Source organism: Myotis nattereri, assembly GCF_964212035.1.
Source record: "Myotis nattereri genome assembly, chromosome: 14".
NCBI classification, from domain to species: domain Eukaryota; kingdom Metazoa; phylum Chordata; class Mammalia; order Chiroptera; family Vespertilionidae; genus Myotis; species Myotis nattereri.
The window spans coordinates 38,682,632-38,703,522 of NC_138089.1; the positions used below are offsets into that span (position 1 = coordinate 38,682,632).

Consider the following 20,891-nt stretch of genomic DNA (forward strand, 5'->3'; position numbering starts at 1 on the left):
GATACTGACAAACTATTGGTGTAGAGAAAAAGGTAATTCCGACTGGACGGAGGTCAAGAAGAAACAATTGCAGATGGGTGGGATTCTGGTAAGCAGGGAGGGGTGGGGCCGGCCCTGTGCTACTCCAGAAGCTGGGAAGTGAGGGTCCTGGGCAAGGGCAGGGGGTCGGGGGAAGCAGGCAAGGCCAAGGGCCACAGCACGTGTCCTCCCAGAGATGAGTTGGGGGAGGGCCCGCAAAGGGCCAGGCCAAGCTGAGAGCCCTGAGCACCAGCAGGAAGCCCCATTTCATTCATCCAGGCAGGGAACGAGCCACAGGGTTCGGCAGGATCAGATTTGTGTTTTACACAAACAGGTCCTAGCTGGAGGGCCATTTAGCAAATTTGTCAAGAGTCTCGACATTTGTATCTTTCAACTCAGTAATTCCTGAGGAAATAATCAGAAATGTGCACAAAGATTTATGTCCAGCACGGCTTATCACAACATTATTTATATTAGCCCGAAGCCCAAAATAACTTAAGTGTCCAATAAAAGGGGACTGCTAAATAAATTATGGTATGCTGAGTGATTAAATCATGTATAGCCATTAAATCATATTTTGGGAAGATATGGGACGACAGGGGGCATGCCTCACTATACAATGTTAAGTGGCAAAAAAGCAGGATACAAAAATATACATTGAGTATTCATTCAACAAATATGTATTAATATCTACTATGTGCCAGGCATTGTTTTAAGTACTAGGATACAGCCCAGGATGAAATAGCCACAATTCCCTGCACTGCACTCAGCAGAAGGGCTTCCACCTCCTACTGACAACAAATAAGGACGCAAATAACAATAAGCAAAACATACAGCATGTAAGAGGTAAGAAGTGTTATGGAAGGGGAAGGGATGGGGGGCTGGAGGGTAGGTGGAAATTTCAAGTAGGTGGTCAGGGAAAAGTCCACAGAGAAGGGGGTAAAGAGTTTGAGTGAAGGGTATATCTGGGAGGACTTCCAGGTAGAGGAAACAGGCAGTGCAAATGCCCGGAGGAGGCCTGGGGGCTTCGGGAAACAGCACGGCTGCAGTGGCAGGACAGGCAGGACAAATGGCAGGAGAATGAGGACAGAGGGAGGCCGGTGTCACTCGGGGTGAGGGGAGCCATGGCAGGAGTTTGAGCAGAGGGTGATGTGAAGTGTAGGGGGACAAGGGAAGAAGCAGGGAGACCAGTTAGGATTTTTCTAATGTCCTTCATAACATTTTATAATGGGCATATGTTCCTTTTATAATCAGAAAAAGAGGTAGTTCAATCAAAGAAAATAGAGTGTGGGTGCTATGGCGCGCATAAGGAAGCAGAGACAGATTAGGAGGTTAGGGAAGTGATTCAGATGATGAGGGGGGAAGCAGTGGGCAGACAGAGGAGGTCAGCAAAAAGTACCCTTCTTAATAACAGAGGAAATACACTGCGATGCAAAAAAATATGTGAAAAGGGGAAAAAGAATCGCCCCATAATATCAACACCCTGACAATCAATTTATAACATCTCCATACATTTCCTTCCAATCTTTCTCCCTATACTTGCTTTTGTTTTTGTTTTGGTTTTTTTTTTGTTTCTTTTTCCTTAATCATTCTACAATGCCTAGAATGTTGTGGGCACTCAAACAGTCATTGAACAAATAATGGTTGACCATATGTTCCAAATAATTTTGTGTTTGCACTTGCTTGGGCTACATTAGCTCTATTATAAGCATTTCTAGAATTTCTAGAGGTAGTTTTAATAGGTTTGGGTGACGGAATGGAAATTGTAGGTGAGGAGAGGGCATGGTCACAGGGGACTAAAGTGTCAAGTCTGGCTATTTAAGAGGCCAGTGGAAAGCGACCTGATGAGGAAGTTGCTGGGTTCAGTTTGGGGGACTTGGAGGGGTACACAGAGACACTCGGCTGTCCATCTTTCTCAGGGCTTGGGAAACAGGTGGAGCTTCAGCTGGGAGATGGCTGCAGCAGGAGTAGTGGGGGAGGGGAAGAAGGGGAGGAGGAAGAAGGGAAAAAGGGAAGGAGGGTGGAGGAGAAGGGGGAGGAGAAGTAGAGAGGAAGGTGAGGTGAGAGAGATGGTGGGGAGGGGGAGGAGGAGGAGTGGTAGTACTACTAGTAGTCCTACTACATGCCAGACATAGTGCTAAGAGCTTCACACATCTTCCCTCTCCTAACCATCACAGCTGCCCTGAGGTGGATACTCTTGTGCTCATCTGATAGCTGAGGATGCTGCAGGCCTAGCCATTGGCCAGCAACTCCAGAGCAGAGCCAGGAGGCCTTGTCCCACTAATTCTCTTTTCTGTTACTAGAAGCTTAAAATATACTCAGAAACCCAGGGAGGAAGTATCTTAAGATGCTTTAGTTTTGTAGCACCTGGTTTATGCTCACAACATCCAGGGATGGCCCTAGCCCCCCTATCCTGCCCCATAAGGAAGAATGCTCCCTTCCTCTTTTGAAAACATACTTTACGTGTTTTCCAACTTGCATTATAACGTGCTGAGCTTTCACCTCATGTGTATGAGTTGTTCTGCCTTCAGGTAAGAGGCTCCAGGAAATCCTTGCCCTGCAGCACCAGCCTACACAGTCAGTGCTCAGCGCTCAGCAAATGCTCCGGGAGGAAACCACTGACCATCACCTGCCAGCCACCCGGTGCCCGAGGGAGGCTGCTGGTGGCAGGTGACCTGGACGCTCCCTGGCTCAGGTGAGGCAAAGCCCAGGCTGACAAGCACTATTGAAAGATGGGAGACCGTGGGCAGGGGAATTGGGCTGGATGGCCAGATTAGTATGAGGAGATGAGACACGTTTTCCTTTTCCACGTGGCTTGGCATCACGCAGGGTCTGCACACTGGTTGGCCCATGGGCAAGTTCAGCCCACTCATGTGTATCAGTCGGCTCATGTATGGTTTTAATTGATTATCATTTTAATTAGTTGCTCTCTTTTACAATGTGAAAGGGTTTCACACACAAAAAAATATGGATTTCTGTAAGCAGTCCCCTTTGGGCGGGCCAACCCTTTAGAGCAGTGGTTCTCAACCGTGGCTGCACATTAGAATCACCTGGGAATCTTGTTAAAATCCTGATTAATGTGCAGCCAAGGTTGAGAACCACTGCTTTAGAGTTTCCCGCAGCCCTCCCCCCTGCCCACCTCCCCAGTATGTCCCTGTCAGCACCCCCCGCCACACACACACTGATGGGGCAGCCTCAGCTGCAGACCCTGCCAAGGGTGGAGCGCATCCGTCCCCAGAACACGGGGGTGGCTGTACTCACCGGCACTCAGGGTCGTGAACTCCAGGAAGCGGTATTCATAGGACACATCTATCTTGGTTTCCACCTGAGGCCTCTTCAAAGTTGAATAGATATTTCCAGGCCGTTTGTCATCGCGTTTCTCTAACTTGTTTAATCCGCAACCCATCTCAGCAGCTGCCAACAAGAGGGAAGTAGAGGAGGGGGGTGGGGATTTTTTTTGAGATTTTATTTTTAAACACCATAGTACAAAAGACTGCATAATCTCTTTGAAGACTACATAAAGCACCTTCGCCTTTATGAAATCTAGAGTATAATCCTATATTAATAAAAGGCTAATATGCAAATTGTCCCCTCGACTGGGGCCAGGGCCAGCCAGCCAACCTCCTGCATCCCCTCCCCCAGGCCAGCCTGGCCTGATCAGTCCCTAACAGAGCAGGCCAGCCAGACTCCACCAGTGCACAAATTCGTGCACCAGGCCTCTAGTTTAATATATGACCCAAACACCGGAGGCCCAGCGCTCAGTACCCGGGCTGGCTCCTCTTTCTGTTAAGATGTCATCACCAGCCATCCTGTGATTTATGAAATGACACCAAGGCATACCTGCTCTCTATCTTTTTCCCCCTCTCTGAGGAAAATTACACCTCACACTGCCTCAGTTCTACTATGATCTGGGTACGTGATTTTAAAGCAGGATCTAAAAAGCAATACGGTGCATTATGGTGTCAGCCCATCAAAAAAAAAAAAAAAAAAACACCCAAAAAACAAAAAAACCACGAGAGATGTGTCACCTTCGCTGTGCTTGCTAAGAGAAAATAATAAGTTGTTGTTACAATTTCCAAACTCCAAAGTCCTTCCTACCCTCAGCAGGAATTATTTAGACAGGAATTCATATTCATAAAACATCTCTAAACGGAGACGGTAGTATTTTTATGGGCCTGGTGTAAAGGCCCTGAATTTTTCTTCTTTAGACCAAACCACAGGAATAATACTATGCTTCCATGTTCCTAGAAAGTCATTTCAGACCGAAAGAAAAACTGGCCGAACACTAATAGCACGGCCAGCGAAATTGGAAGCAGAAATCCACGTATATTAGAGTGAAGATGTGTAGCTACAGTTTGAAAAGAAAATGGGAAAATGTTAAAATAATGTGCATATTAGGGTGGCTGAGCTTTCAGTCTTCTGTGAAAAGCAACGCAAGTTCTCTGTGTATTGGGGCAGAATGACATTCATGAAATGACTTATTTATCTCCCGCCCCCCCTCCACCTCCAAGACTTCAGTGGAAGATATTTTCCTTTTTGTACACCGAGCATGACCAATACTCCCCCCCTCCCTGGGGTACTGGTGCTGCCATCAGAACATATTTCACAGAAATTTTAACTGGCCAAGAATATCACAAACAGAAACGTGGTAACCGCTTCCTTTTAGAGATAAGAATTTCCTTTTGCTCAATCCATTCATGGGGTACCCAGCTTCCTATGGCAATTTGGCAAGCTCCAGAAAAACAAAATGAACCTCAAAAAAGGTGGGGGGTGTGTGTGGAAGAGGGGGGTGTAGCGACAAGCAGGCTATACTTTTCAGTAATTAAAAAAAGTCTGGAAGGATGGATGAGAACAGGAAGGCTTACTTATGCCTTAATAAGGGAACATTAGCGTCCAAAGGGCCAGAGCAGACATGATTTATGTGCAATCTGCATGGACTGATTACTTGTAAAATACTCTAGTTCTGCAGATTTAATAGCTGATTTGTACAGAGGCTGCATATTTAACTGCTAAAAGGCAAGCCAGCTGGCATCTGCTTCAACGAAGCAGAAGAGAAATGGACATGGGAGGCTCCTACGTCTTAGGGACCAGGTAACCCTGGTGAGAGGAGCACTGTTACCACAGAAATAGAACTGGAAATAACCCGGAGGCTCACCAAGTCACTCACTTCCTAAGAAGGACTGAGTGTTTGAGGATCTCCAGGAAGAAACCTCTTCCTCAAAAAACTCTCATTCTTGCTATCCTGTTAGGTAAGGTCTAGGGTTAGAGAATCATTTCTTTGAAATCAGAATCGCTCTAGCTCAGCATCTCCTTGGAAACCACAAACATCTCCATGGGAAGGGCAAGAAACTAAGCCCCGGGTAGCCACTAACACTTTAGTATGATTTAATTTCTTTGCTATAGGACAGGTTCCCTGACAGCAGAAAAAAAGGAAGAGAGGGTTACCAAGGTGAGTAAGAAAGACTCCAACAAGGATGGGGCAGATGGTGGTGGGGGTGGAGGTGTGCCGAGGAGCCTTAGAGAAACTCTCCCAATTTAAAACTTTGAGTTAAAGTTTCAATCTAAACTTGAAGTCTCTGCCCAAGTTCACCCGAAAGGACACCGTTCTTGTCTCACAGGATATGACGCAGCTCTAGGCAAATCATCTATGTCAGTGGTCGGCAAACTCATTAATCAACAGAGCCAAATATCAACAGTACAACGATTGAAATTTCTTTTGAGCCCTAACCGGTTTGGCTCAGTGGATAGAGCATTGGCCTGCGGACTCAAGGGTCCCAGGTTCGATTCCGGTCAAGGGCATGTACCTTGGTTGCGGGCACATCCCCAGTGGGGGGTGTGCAGGAGGCAGCTGATCAATGTTTCTCTCTCATCGATGTTTCTAACTCTCTATCCCTCTCCCTTCCTCTCTGTAAAAAATCAATAAAATATATATATATATAAAAAAGAAATTTCTTTTGAGAGCCAAATTTTTTAAACTTAAACTATATAGGTAGGTACATTCTTTTTTTTTTTTTTTTTTTAAATGTGTTCAATCTTTTTTTTTTTTTTAAATATATTTTATTGATTTTTTACAGAGAGGAAGGGAGAGAGCCAGAGAGCCAGAAACATCGATGAGAGAGAAACATCGATCAGCTGCCTCCTGCACATCTCCCACTGGGGATGTGCCCGCAAGCCAGGTACATGCCCTTGACTGGAATCGAACCCGGGACCCTTCAGTCCGCAGGCCGACGCTCTATCCACTGAGCCAAACCAGTTTCGGCAGGTACATTCTTATTAACTTAATTAGGGTACTCCTAAGGCTTAGGAAGAGCCACACTCAAGGGGCCAAAGAGCCGCATGTGGCTCACGAGCCGCAGTTTGCCGACCACAGATCTATGTGATCAGACAAAGAAAAGAGAAACAGTACCAAACAGTAGCAAAACTGTAGTATCAGTGACTCATTGGGGTCTGAAACTTTAGAGATGCATTTCTTTGGAGTGTGTGCAATGCTGGTTAAGCAACAGCTCTTAAAGCACAGCTCTCTCTGGACAGGGAGATATGAGAAGAAGTTACTGGCCACCAAAACCTCAGTGTGAATTTGTATTTCTTACTCTTGTGTCCAGGGCCCCAGTACTGGCACACACGTATTCCTTTCAGTTCAGTCCTTCATTTCAAACAGACCCCCACCTCTGTCAAAATAGAGAAGACTTTTATGTCATTCCCAAAATATCTATATTCAGTCACTACTATACTGAAACAAGTCACAAAAATGTAGCTTAAAGGAGGAGGAAAAATCCCATATAACAAAAGGCTAATATGCAAATTGACCGAACGGCAGAATGATCTGTTGTTATGACATGCACTGACACCAGGGGACAGATGTTCAAAGCAGGAGCTGCTCCCTGGTGGTCAGTGCACTCCCACATGGGGAGTGCCACTCAGCCAGAAGCCAGACTCATAGCTGGGGAGCGCAGCAGCGATGGCGGGAGCCTCTCCCACCTCTGCAGCAGCACTAAGGATGTCGGATATCCCCCGAGGGCTCCCGGACTGCGAGAGGGTACAGCCCAGGCTGAGGGACCCCACCAAGTGCACAAATTTCGTGCACTGGGCCTCTAGTAAGATATATAATAGTGCCTTACATTATTGTAGAGTTTTTTTGTGTTTTTAAGAATATATTTTATTGACTTTTTTACAGAGAGGAAGGGAGAGGGATAGAGAGTTAGAAACATCGATGAGAGAGAAACATCGATCAGCTGCCTCCTGCACACCCCCTACCGGGGATGTGCCCACAACCAAGGTACATGCCCTTGACCGGAATCGAACCTGGGACCCTTCAGTCCGCAGGCTGATGCTCTATCCACTGAGCCAAACCAGTTAGGGCAATTGTAGAGTTTTGTAAACTTTACTGTTCACTATAGGAAGCTCCCAAATCATGCTCACATTAGAATCCCACAAGGTGCTTGGGGCAAAGGTTGGGTAGGGGACTTTGAGAGGAGGAAAGAGTAAAGTGAACAGCCTTGCCTGGTGCAGGCAAGATGATTTCTGGTGTGGCCGTACATTCCCTCATGCTGCCATTCAGGCACACCTTCCTCGGGGGTCAAAGTCTCTAGCAGGGCAGAAGGTAAATGATAAATGTGATGGTTTTTAAATGTGTTCCCCATATTCTTTGACACTCCTGCCACTCAGATGTGGTCTATATCACCCCCCTCTGAATCTGGGCTCCATGACTGCCTGACCAATAGAACAGGGCGGAGTGACACAGAGCTAGCTTCTGGATCCGGGTCTTAAGAAACGGGGAGCATCCACTGCCTGCTTCTTGGGATGCCTACTCTTGGAAGCCAGCCACCATGCCAGGAGGAAGCCCAAGCAGCCCAAAGAGGAGCCCATGTGGAGAGGAAGCCAGAGCCAGCACCAACGTGCCAGCCACCTTGCCAGTGAGCCATCTTGGAAGTTGGGCCTCTGCCTCAGTTAAGCCACTGACACCATGTGGAGCAGAGGCAAGCTGTTTCCATCAAGACCTGCCAAAACTGAAGATTCCTGAGAAAAATGTGCCATTGTTGCTGTTGTAGGCCTCTAAGGTTTAGGATGATTCATCATACAATCTGTAACTTAATACCCCTAGCTTGTTCAAAATGACCATGGCCTGTCGCCTCCTTGGTCAAGCACCAGTTGAGGTTGGCCTGCACCTAGTGACCCTGTCTTAGCCATCCAACCTTGGGAGGCTATCTGGATTATTTCCAGTTTAGGTTGATGGACAGAGTGACTAAAAACATTCACGCAGAGGTTTTTATGAGGCATTCGTTTTCCTTTCTCTAGGGTAATGCCTCCGAGTGGGCTTGCTGGGTTGTACAGTAAGTGCAGGGTCCTGTCTGTGAAGAATGATTCCCTGGACACACTCGGGGTGGCCTGATGCTGACCCCACCAGAGGCCTAGAGGAACAGGAGACCCTCTTAGAGACCACCAGATTGGCCCCTCCCCCTCCTGATGCCACTCTGGGGCATCCGCTCGCTGAGTGAAATCATGAGCAGCAGCGCTATTCATGCCTAATTCTCCTTTTGTTGTAGCTGTCTGTTTTTGTCAAGGACACGTGCTAAAAACACCTGTGTGTGACCAAATTTCCCCAGTACTTTGCGATGGTCCACCCAACCCCTACAGCTCTGCCCCTCCAAACTCCTACAGTCACATCACACTGATACCGAATGTAACTCAGGTTACGTATTTTATGTGCTAGTGGATCGTTGGATCAGCTTAGATTACTTGACAATCCTTCAGGAGGTTTTTTTCTTCTTTTTATGCCTGCCTTCCCGGAAGACATCCCTGCAGCTGGGTCTCAGGAGCCTCCCAGGGAAGACTTTATTTTCCTCCCTAGTCAGCATCCAGTTCCTAATTACTTCAGCCTATTCCTGCCAGACATTGCAAATAACCAGGAAGCAGAGACCCCCTCAAATAGTGACGTTCTGGAAAACCAATTCTTTCTGAATCAAGTCTAGAATGGGTATGTGTTTGATATATGGTGGACCAGCTTCATGCAATAGTTGTGGGCTCCATGAGTGAGGGAGGGAACTTATGTTCCAAATTCATAAGGCCTTGTGAAGGCCTGCTTTGAGTCAGGTACTCGATTAAGAAATATAAAAATGGGCCCGGCCAGAGTGGCTCAGTAGTTGAATATCAATCTATAAACCAGGAGGAGATCACTGTTTGATTCCCCATGAGGGCACATGCTCAGGTTGTGGGCTCAATCCCCAGTGTGGGACATGTAGGAGGCAGCTGTCAATGATTCTCTCTCATCATTGATGTTTCTATCTCTCTCTCCCTCTCCCTTCTTATTTGAAATCAATAAAAATATTAAAGAAAAAGAAAAATGGGAAGACCAAGACTTGCCCTCAAGGGGATGGTAAGTGAAAGGAGGAGAAAGACAATGAACAGATGCACGTGGCGCAGGGAGGCTGGCTGTTCTCAACTAGAGGTCTGGGCCGAGTGCAGGGCATTCAGAGAAAATTGCTGCGATATAAGCAGGGAGCACATCGCCACAGACGGGGTTCCAAAGAAAGCTGATCAGCAATGGGGCACGATGCCCTGTGTCATGTTAAATGTGTTAAATGTCGAAATTAAATTTTTTTTTTATTTGAGAAGGATTTCTAATTTGTTTCTGAAATGCTTCCCAAGATGCCCATAAAACACTGGGAAAACCACTTCAAAAAGGATCGCCTCCTTAAAAGATGATTTTTCAGTGAGTGTTTGTAAGAACTGGAGTTGAAAGGCTCATTTTTTTTCTATCAACTAGCATGCACGCATTTAAATAATGGGGCAATAAATGTAGTTATATTTTCAAATACAAATTAGTTTCATTAAGAGCGAGCCCTCATTTACCACACTTGCCACTAATCTGAGGCAAACAGTAAAGCTAATTTTAACAATTGCCAACAGCTCATGACAAGCAACCAGAGACAGGGCAATTATGTGCAATGACGCTGGATAAGCTAGTGAACTCATTTTTTATTTCTACACTCAAATCCCGTGTTTGAAGACTGAAGTGTGTTTATAACATCATTCAGTCACCTAAAGTAAGAACTGATGATCCAAATTTAAATATTTTACATAATTAGGGATGTCTCTCTCAACCCAGAAACGTAAATGAAAACTTCAAAATTCAATCAACTATTCAGATAGTGTCAAATCTTGATATCCTACAAACATAATCTAAGACAGAAACCCAAGGATAATTAAAATGTAACCCTTGAAAGTGCTCCTGATTCGATGCCAAGGAAAAGAACCATCTATAAGAAACAGTATTGTGTGGTGCCACTTTTTAAAAAAAAATAATCCTCACCCTAGGATATGTTATTGATTTGAGAGAGCCAGGAGGGGGGAAGGAAGAGAGAGAGAGAGAGAGAGAGAGAGAGAGAGAGAGAGAGAGAGAGAGATATGAGAGAAACATTATCAGCTGCCTCCCGTACACACCCAAACCAGGGATTGAACCTGCAAACCTCAGGAGAGACCCTGAGTCCGAACCACCCAGCTAAGCTGCTCTGGATTCCCAACTCCACCCTGTGAGATAATAAATGTTTACTGTTGTTTTCAGCTGCCAAGTTCAGGAGCAATTTGTTATACAGCAAAAGATAAGGAATACAAAGGGTATTTATCAAAGGAAAACACTTGCTTACCACTCCACCCTCACCCTACCCCCCACGTCAAAGTGGATTTCTTATGCAGACTTACCTGTCTGCGCTCCTACTAGTCTGCCTCACAACCACCCTCAGCTAGAACCAGCCCTCTCTCAGGAGAACTCGCTCCTGGATGTGTGGTTCCCAGCCCAGGAGCACAGGCATCCCTGGGAACTGGTAAGAAATTCGGAACTCAGGCCCCGCCCAGGCCTGCGAATCAGAATCTGCTTTTTAACGGGTGGTTGAATCCAGTCAAGTTTGCGAAACCCTGAGCTATGGAGGTGGCTCTCCGTCTTGGTTGTTTTCCAGTCCTGCTGCCCAGGCATTTGGGGGTGGGGACCAGGCCTGAGTATTTTTTAAAGCCTCCTAAGTGGGTCTAACTGGCAGCCAGAGTGGACAATCTACCTGCCACTCTCAAGTTCACCTTCTTAACAGCAGAGCACAGGGGTTGGGTGCAAAGTCTCTGGAGCCACATCGCCTGGGTTCCAATCCCAGTGCCTCTACCTCGAGGAAGCAACCTAACTTCAGTTTGCTCCACTATAAGATGGGGATTAACTGCAGCATCTACCTGTAGGGTAAGGATTAAATAAGTTCATATTTAGCAGAGCTAAGAACTCAGGCACCCAGAAAAAGCACTTTAAATGTTAACTATTGTAAGTACTTTAATAGCATGACTTGTTACCCACTATAAAGATTCCTTTTAACCTGCCTGTACCCACAATTACACCACACGGAAAAGGGTGCATGTAAGATGTCCCAAAGCACCATGAGATCCCCCAAGAGACTTCTCTAAGTTAATGAAGTGTTTAAATGAGCAGGCTGATTTCTTGTACTTACTATTTCCGAAATTTGGTAATACATGATACAGTCAAGTTCCGTTAACCAGAAGTTGTGAAAAACTTAATCTCTTGCCATCCAACTTTGGTGGATTTATGTCTATTACCACAAATTCTCCAAAGTCTGAAGAATGTGGGCGATATCCCATAAAACTTGAATGGTTTCCTCCAAAAGTATTTCCTCAGAGTGAAATTCAAAATAGGGAGTGTAACACCACACACACACACACACACACACACACACACACACACACACACAGCAGTGGAAGCTGATAATCCTCTGCAAAGAATAAATGCTGACAATGACGGGGTCTGCCTACGGAACGACAAAATGGGGCATTTTAGTTGTAAAAGCCAAAGGAATCTGTCAGTGAATTTCGCTTCCGGTGTGAAAAAGTGTGGAGGGCGATGCTGTGGGGGAAACACCACCATTGTAATACCATTTTACAAAGTCGTTGAAAAGTTGGTCAGTACCAAGCAAGCTGAGCAACACACAGCTGATGCTCACTCTCCACCTCTGGCTGGTCCCGTTCCCCACCCCCGAGGGCTGGCGTCTCCTTCGCCTGGAACCTGATTCTGGAAGAGTGCACAGCAGAGAGCGGAGAAAGCCACAGCACCATGCCCCCCACTGTCCGGCACAAGCAGGACACAGAGGCTGCCGCCCTGTCCTGTCCAGCACTCCGGACACCGCAGGGATGGGCCGGACCAGCAATACCCCCAAATGAAGCCCTTAAGTACCCCAAATGGTGTCTCCTCCATCTCAGGCTTGGCAGGCAGCCATCACGCGTAGAATGCGACCTGATTTTCTAGCTCTTCCGTTCTGGCCCCGCTGAGAGCGATTTTTCTTCCTGAATTCAGCCCAGGTAGGGAGTAAGCCGCACAAATGCATATTTAAAAGCTGAACTGAATTCTTATTTGGAGAGCAAGGAATTAACAGGGCTCAAGCGGTGGCCATGGTTTGCCTGCTGGACTGATCTTTTCAGAGAAAGCATCTTGGTGAAATGTACTACAATGATCGTAGAGGAAAGCCCCTTCGGGGGGCCCAGGAGGGGGAAAAAAATAATTTATGTCAAAAACCGAATGTGAATGAGAGGAAAGATCACACACATACAACCTTTAAAAAAGTAAGCATAAAAGAAAAATCTGGCTAAATTTATCTCTGTCAGTAAGAAATGGCCTAAGCCTTAGCCAAGCGTGCTGCCAATTCTTCAACTGAAAGAGACAAGAGAAACGCTTACTACAGAGTAGCACTATCAAACAAACTTCCAGCGACAATGAAAATAATCCATATCACCTTAGCTGGCTTGCTCAGTGGTTAGAGTGTCGGCCCATAGACTGAAGGGTCGTGGGTTCAATTCCAAGGGCAGGTACCTGGTTGCAGGTTCAGTTCCCCGGCACCAGCTGGGGCATGTGCAGGAGGCAACAAATCAATGTGTCTCTCTCACATGGATGTTTCTCTCTGTGTGTCTCTCCGCTTCCCTTCCACTCTCGCTAAAAATCAATGGGAAAAATATCCTCAGGTGAGGATTAACACACACACACACACACACACACACACACACACACAATCTTCATCTGTGCTGTCCAATTCCGCAGGCAATAACCACATGCTGAGCACTTGGAAGGTGGCTAGTGAGACTGGGGAACTGGATTTTTAATTTTTTATTTTCATTTTAATTCATTTCCATGTAAACAGCCACAGGTAGCTAGGGGCTACTGTCTGGGACAGCTCAGCTACAGACACTCAACCCAAACAGCTGGCAATGTCTTTCATTTCCTACAATAAAATTACAATCCTAATCAACCAATAATATCTTAAATTGTCACCAAAATTACCACCTCTATACAGGCCCCAGCTGCCCCAAACTCAGCAAGCTTAAAACAAAAAGGGAAAGGACTAAAGACAGTGATTCGGGGGTGTCGTTGCCTGGGACTGTGTTCTGCCTACCCAGTTTACCTTTCTCCCATATTATGGCTTTGCCTATTTGGAAATCCGTGCTTGTGAACGGAATATGCATTTGGGAAACCAGAACGTCACAGCCTCTCCCCTTAACGTCTGGGAAACATCAAAATGTGAACTTAGGGCAACTTACTTAACCTCGCTAAGCTTCAGTTTCCTCGAGGCTAAAGAGCAGATAATAATAGTGCTTGCTGGCCTCGCAGCGGTAGGATTAAATTCAGAGACTACAGCAGGTAAAGTGCCTAACAGTGCCTGGCAAGGAGTAAGCAGCTGTCAAGTGGTCACTATAACTATTATTTCGTGAATAACAATAGTGAAATCTGTAATAAAATAAGAACGGTGCTGCTCCTACGAAAGTTTGCAGTCGGCAAAGTTTTCCTGAGCCCCATCACTTTGAACCTGTTTCCCAGGCTACCATGTAAAGTGTGTCTGGGGCCCTGAGTCTCGGCACTGGCTGTGCCTCTCCAGAGAGGCGCTCACCTAGTGGGTACCATGCATCACAAGCATCGATCAGCCAACATTTATTGTGTCCCTACTGTGTGGCAGGCATGTGCTGGGCCAGTGATGGCGAACCTTTTGAGCTCGGCGTGTCAGCATTTTGAAAAACCCTAACTTAACTCTGGTGCCGTGTCACATATAGAAATTTTTTGATATTTGCAACCATAGTAAAGCAAAGACTTATATTTTTGATATTTATTTTATGTATTTAAATGCCATTTAACAAAGAAAAATCAACCAAAAAATGAGTGCGCGTGTCACCTCTGACACGTGTGTCATAGGTTCGCCATCACTGTGCTAGGCTATGGAGGAAAACAGTCCGGAGAGTGCACTGTCTCAAGGCTCTTCACCATCTGCAATGCTTGGCCCCCACTGAGACACCTCGGGGAGATGTAAAAACTTCATCCTGGGGTCCCTCGCAGGCAGGGAGGCTCCATTCTTGTTTCCTGGACCAGCAGAGCCCAGGTTCAGCTGCTGGCCCCCAGAGAAGAATGGCAATATAAGGGGACCTGAGGGGAACCAGCCCATTTTTCCAGCAGGGACAGTAAGGGGGGGGGGGGTGTTGACAGGCCATGTTTTCACCGACAGGCCAAATCACATTAACAGGAAATCTGTTCTGAGCCTTCAAAAAGCCAAACCCGATCTTCCTCACAAAGCAAACACAACCCCTTTCAACAAGCTGCCGGAGCCGGTGAAATCCAACGGGACGCTCCACCAAGTTCACACCAACAAGACCAATCTGCCCGAAATCCCCCAGGAGTCTCTAAACAGAAGTTAAGTGGAATTCTGTGGAGTTCAGGGGTTATTTTTCTTTATATAGAAAGCGCTCAGTCAACCTTCTTTCACAACCAAGTGTACATTCCCCTATGGAATTCCCTTCTCTGAAGATTTCTAAAAACAAAATATTCCTCTGATTGCCTGCCATCATTTAACTGTAAACGCATTTACTGGCAGAGTTGGGGATTTCTCACAGCTCCTCCACCTTTGAAAACAACATGTTCCACGCCGCCTCAGGTGGGCCCAATTTCTGGGCCCCCCGGCCCCAGGAGCACACTAGTTAAATCATACTTGTATTCTAAAACCTCACACTTGTACTCTTGATGATGGGAATGTAAAATGGTATAAGCATGTTGGGGAAAGGTCTGTTCGTTTCTTGGGAGGTTCTAAGACCAAGCAATTCCACTCCTAGACATTTACCCACAAGAAATAAGAACATAAGTCCCTAGGAAGACTTGGACACAAATATTCATAGCACCTTTATTCACAATACCCCTCACTTATTCCCAAAAACTGGGAATAAGTCATGTGTCCATCAACAAAGGAATATATAAACAAACTGTGGCATAGACATAACCTGGCCTATAACTCAGCAATAAATAGAGACCAAATGACTGAACACCCAACATGAATGAATCTCAACATCATGCTGAGTGAAAGAAGCCTTGCACAACACTGTAGAATCCCACTTACAGGAAGTTCAAGAACAAGTCAAAGGAACCCAGAGTGAAGAGCAATCAGAGTGGTATTTGCCACTGAAAGGGTGGGGACAGGGACTGACTGGGAATGGGGATGAAGGGACTTTCTTGGATGACGATAATATTCTCCTTCTTGATAGACACAGTAATATTCCCCTTCAAATGCCAGGGGTGGGGAACCTTTTTTCTGCCAAGGGCCATTTGGGTATTGACAACATCATTTGCTTAATATAATTTACTTAATATACATTTATGTTGTTATGAAAAAAGCTCCTAGATTTATTGAATTTCGAGTCCCGCCTGTGGTTGCCTTGGCAGGGCCAGACCAAATGATTTCAAGGGCCTTAGACGGCCCGCAGGCTGGACGTTCCCCAACCCCTGGGCTGTATATACAGGTGTAAAAATCAGTCAAAATATGACACAAATGTTACTCTCAAGATTTTTGCATTTCACTATACATATATAAATTATGCCTTAAGAAAAATCATGAATATACACTGAACTCTAAATAATAAAGTGGGTGCTGAAATGTTCAGGAGTGACCTGTATCAAAGTCCGTAATTTACTTTAAAATGAATAAAACAGTAAGTCGGACTGATGATGGATAAAGGGGTGAATAGATGGAGAGATGGGCAAGTCAAACCCAGATAGCAAAATCACAGGCCCTAGGTGTAGGCATGTGGATGGTCACTGCGGTTGCAACTTTCCTACATTTTCTAAAATGACGTGGGCAGGGGAAAGAGTCCTACTGCGCTCTCCTTAGCCCACCACATCAGAAATTTGGCAAGGCTCTCGTGCCCACCCCGCCACGGCCCCACATCATTCCAGCGCTGCTGAAAAGCGAAGATTGCAAGAACACGAGCAGCTTTACAGGAACTCACATCACTCATGCCAAAGATTTTCTGCCTGTTTCCCTACAGACAAAGCAATGATCTGAATGTAAGCCAAAAATTCCTTCTCAAGAGGGAGAAAAAGGACACACAGACTTGTATTCCCAATTTGTTCTCCTTCCACTCCTGCACCCAATCCATTAGCTAACTGTCCAACACTCCACTTCCATTTGCCCCATGCCCATGCAGCCAAAGACAAACAAAGGAAAACCAACCCCGCGACCTATTCTACAAATGCAGCCAGAGGATGACGTCCCGGCTCTCTGGCCAGATACCCCACTGGAGGCAAAAGAGGATGCAGAGCTTCTCTAAGGTTAAAGTGATTTCACTGAGGTTAGCACACACATGCACCAAGAGCCCCAAACAACTTGTTGCTTAATCCCTCTGCGAGGTTTGGTGACATCTGGGGTCACTTGAACTTAGTGGGGAATTCAGATGTTCAGAGGTACATTTCAGGAGTCCCGGTGGCTAGGGATGCATGGGGTGCTAGCGTGAGCTACCCACAGACCCAGAGGTCTGCTCACATTATGCCGGCCTTCCTTCCTGGCAGGGCCTCACTTATCCTGAGATGACACACAATAGCAGGGGCTGCAAGACGCCTAGCCTGACTGCCAGCCCAGCATCTGAAAACAGCTGTACCAATTACAAGAGACTGTTGCTGGAAACCAGGGCAACCACTCAAATGTAGGGATCTGTGCCAGACTTTTGGGAGAAAAAAAAAATACTTTTTGTTTGTTTGTTTTGAAGACCCCTAACAAACTCACTGACACCACCCAGCGTCCCTGGGAACTACCCGCAAGCACACAGGGCGGCCCAGCGTGTGTGCAACAGGGCGCGCGCCTGGGTCTCGCACTTGGCCTCCACGCTGTTCTTGCTGCCAAACACAGCGCGATACCTAGGGCAAGGGCAAGCGCCTTGGCCCAGGAGGAGGGGGTGCCTGCCTGACAACTGGGTTTCCTAAAATATACGCTGCCACCACCCCACCCTGATCCAGACCCACCCTGGCGCCCCTTGAACCTAGGAAAGTGGGTTAGGTCGAGGGAAGAAACCCCTTACAAAGGGGAAATGCCCGTTTTCAGCGCTGGGGACTCCCCCGTCTCTGGTATCTGAGCCTCTACTGGCTGCGGTGCTTCCTCTGAACGCGTCCGCTCCCACCCATCCATCATTCCTACCCCGGGAGCAAATCCACCTCCTAGAGCGCACGCAAAAGGGCAGCCGGAGCCGCCTCCACCCCACCCCATGCTCTCTCCCTCCAGAACCTACACTCCGTGGCCAGCGCCAGCCTGATCTTTGCAGAGGACGCCCTGCAGCCTTGTCCGACCTAGACCCACCTGTAGCCTGGAAGCTTCCTCTCTGATTCCTTCCCAGGCGTCCCCGAGCCTGCAAAACGCACGACCCCCAACAGATTGCTCGGGTGCCTCTCCGCACAGCGCGCCGGGGATGATTTTCTCCCCAATAAAGTTGGCCCAAGACTGCTGTGCCCCATGAATCGGGCCGACCCCAGCCAAACTCCGGCCGGAGGTGCGCGGGGGGAGGGGGAGTTGCGCGTTGGGGGAGGGGGGCAGAGGAAGGGTCCTCTGGCAGCCCCGGCGCCTGGGAAGCACGCCCCAGCTCTGACAACCTGCAGGGAGGCGCCACGCGGGGCTCCCCCTGTCCTCTGGGGGCGTGCAGCGGGGCCAAATGGAGGGGTTTGTGCCCGCCTACACCCCAAATCCTGCCGCGCGCCCACCTACCGTTCCGGACTGGCTGGGGAGAAGTCGCGGGTACGGGCTCCCTGAGACAGTGTGTTCCGTCCCGGGAGGAAACTTTGTGCCATGCAGAGGCGGCGGCGCGGAGAAGGCGTGGGCACCAGTGGGTGGGGGCGGGGGGGCGGCGACGCGCTGTGCGGTGTGTCTGTCCCTCCGGCGATTAGTGCGTCCGTCGGAGCCCGCGGCCGCCGCGCTCCCGCTCGCTGCGCCCTGCGCCCGGCGCGCTCCGGCTCAGTCCCGACGCGCCCCCGCCGCCGCCGCCGCCGCGCGTCCGCCGGCTACACTTCCTCTTCCTCTGAACTCATGTGCAAAATATGCTGCGCTGCATCTTCGGGGAAGCCGCGCTGCCCCTCACAGCGGCCGCGCGGGAGTGGCGGGCCCGCCCCGCGCCCCTCCGCGCCCCGCGTCGCCACCTCCACGCGGCGGGCAACCTGCGTGCGGCACAGGCTGCCACCCCGCCAGCGACCCTCGCTCGGTGCAGAGGTTAGAAGCTCACGCACCCACCCTCTCTCCTCCTAACCGAGGCTGTGTGTGTCAAGAGCGCACGTGGGATCCTGGGAATCCCTCAGATTTTGAGCTAGGATGCCGGAGGGCGAATGCTAGCTACCAAGGTACTGATGGCTGGAGGTGGAGGGTCATGAAGAGAGGACCATTTCCCCTCCCCATTCCACAGGTGGGCCCATCCCCAGGTGGCCCCCGTGCTGCCTACCTTATTTATTGGCGGTTAGTGCTTTGGGAGAGGGATAATGCCACTGTCTTCTTGCCAAGCCCTCTGCCACCAATTTAGGGTGTCCAAAAGGTGTGAGAAGATCTGGGGACCCATTTACCCTGAATATTTGGCTGCCCAACAAGGAAATTCTGTAAATAAAGCGCCAGCCCAGGGCTACTTTAGTCAAGTGAAGAGGTGAGGCAGTGAGGGTATTATAAGAAATTTTCTTCTTGGAATATTTAAACAAAGCAAAACTACAGTGTAGGGGTTAAGAGCAGGAACCCTAGAGCCAAACAGGCTTGGCCCCTGGCCTCCCTGTGTACTGTGTGACTTGGATAAGTGACTTAACAGCTCTGGGCTTGTTTCCTCATTTGTCAAATAGCACTTCCTCCTGGGTTGTGTATGTAAAGTTTTTAGGAAGCATTCCATAATTTAGCTATTATCATTAATGTTATTGTTTCGACTATTGTTATAAGGGGACTGGAACAGACAGCGGACATAATCTAATTAATTGTCTACATTTTCTGGTTTCAAAAAGAGGGGGTCTTAGGCATTGGAGTCCACCGGGTAGGCCAACAGTGTTACAAATGAGGTCCTTCTGGTACTAATCACACCTCCCCAGGAGGGAAGGAAGCTCTCTGTTGTTTTCAGGAATTCTTCTGGTTACCAGAGCGTCTCAGAGAATTTCTTCCATGTTTTTCTTTTTCCATACCCATCCCAGTTCTCTTTTCCAGCTCCCTGCCCCCACCAGGGTTTTTGTTTTTGTTTTTGTGCCCCTTCCCCTTTCTTCCCCACCACTTGCTGGCCTCAGGCACCACCACCTCCGGTCTCCCCCACTCTCTGCCCTCCCTTGGCTTGCCATCTTGGAGAAAATGAGACCAGGTGAAGGCCCAAGTCCCGGTTCAAGCAGTAGTTTGTGGGGACAAGTGCCCAGTGGCACCACGGACAGTTTGGAACACCCACATATGAGGCCTAAGGGAGGGACCTTTATGATAGCTTCCTGAAGCCTCCAGGTGTTGTAAAGCAAGGCCCATCTGAAATCTTTCTGATCCTTTCATGGCGTCTGCATTGAAGAAAGAAAATAATATTTATAGGTGTTAACCAGTTAAAAAAAAACAAACCAACAAAGTATTTTTTAAAAGAGGAAAAGGGAGAAATACAGCCTAAGTTGGTTGTGGTTAGAGGAAGAGGCTGATTTTCATGAAGCAAATCATTTCCACTCTATAAAATTCTTGCATGTAATTTTTTTTAACACCAGGTCGTCGGGGTTAATAAGTTATTCTGATTGTTTCCATTTTCCTCCACTCAATATTTTCCTGAGTACTAACAATGTGTAAATGTCTCAAATGCCTTTTTGCCCTGCTTGGATCTGCATTTTTTTTTTTTAGCTTTCTAGAACTCAACCATTCCCCCTAGATATGCTGACACTTTGTACTTGGTACATAGTAGGTGTTCACTAAACATATATGGAATGAATGGATGAGACATTAATATCTAGATTTTTTTAAAAAAATATGTTTTATTGCTTTTAGAGAGGAAGGGAGAGGGAGAGAGAGAGATAGAAACATCACTAATGAGAGAGAATCATTGATCAGCTGCCTCTTGCACGCCCCCCACTGGGGATTGAGCCAGTAATCTGAGCATGTGCCCTGACCAGGAATCAAACTGTGACCTCCAGGTTCATAGGTCAAAGCTCAACCACTGAGCCATGCCAGCCATGTGGTATCTAGATCTGTTAAGGCTCTGTGTAACCTACATTGAACAATTATCTGGAGTAATCTAGTATTCTGATTCTCTTCCACCTGGCATATCCAATGAGGAGGCACCATTGGGCTCATTTGTGTTGCACAACAGTCAACCTCAATTTTCCACTTGGCTGCCATGGACTAGCCAGTCAGGGGCTAGATCCTGGCCAGTCAGGAGATAGACCCTGGGCAGCTGGGTCTCACCTCGCTCTGACCTCCCCTACCCAGCGTCAACCCCAAAGATGCTGGAACCGTATCCTGGTGGGTTACCTTGGCAACCTCACAATGTCATCTGTTAGAATGTCCTAGGGTGGCAGCTTTTAATTCTATCACAGCGGTCTCATCGGGGGTCATGTAATAGTGCTGTTT

General features: G+C 47.6%; 1 protein-coding gene across 3 annotated transcripts in view; it reads right to left on the reverse strand.

Annotated features, from left to right (window-relative positions):
- Nucleotides 1-18,350, reverse strand: part of RFTN1 (raftlin, lipid raft linker 1) — a 175,392-nt gene extending 157,042 nt beyond the window's left edge. For 2 of the 3 annotated variants that reach the window (XM_081105591.1, XM_081105589.1), the window contains exons 1-2: nt 18,054-18,350; nt 3,280-3,432 (exon numbers count right to left, since the gene is read on the reverse strand). In XM_081105591.1, the coding sequence (XP_080961717.1) occupies nt 3,280-3,424 (145 nt within the window). In that variant the 5' untranslated portion in view covers nt 3,425-3,432; nt 18,054-18,350. Of the gene's footprint in view, nt 1-3,279; nt 3,433-17,651; nt 17,799-18,053 lie in introns of those variants that run through there. The other variant, XM_081105590.1, reaches the window with a different exon arrangement.
- Between the last annotated feature and the right edge of the window lie 2,541 nt (nt 18,351-20,891).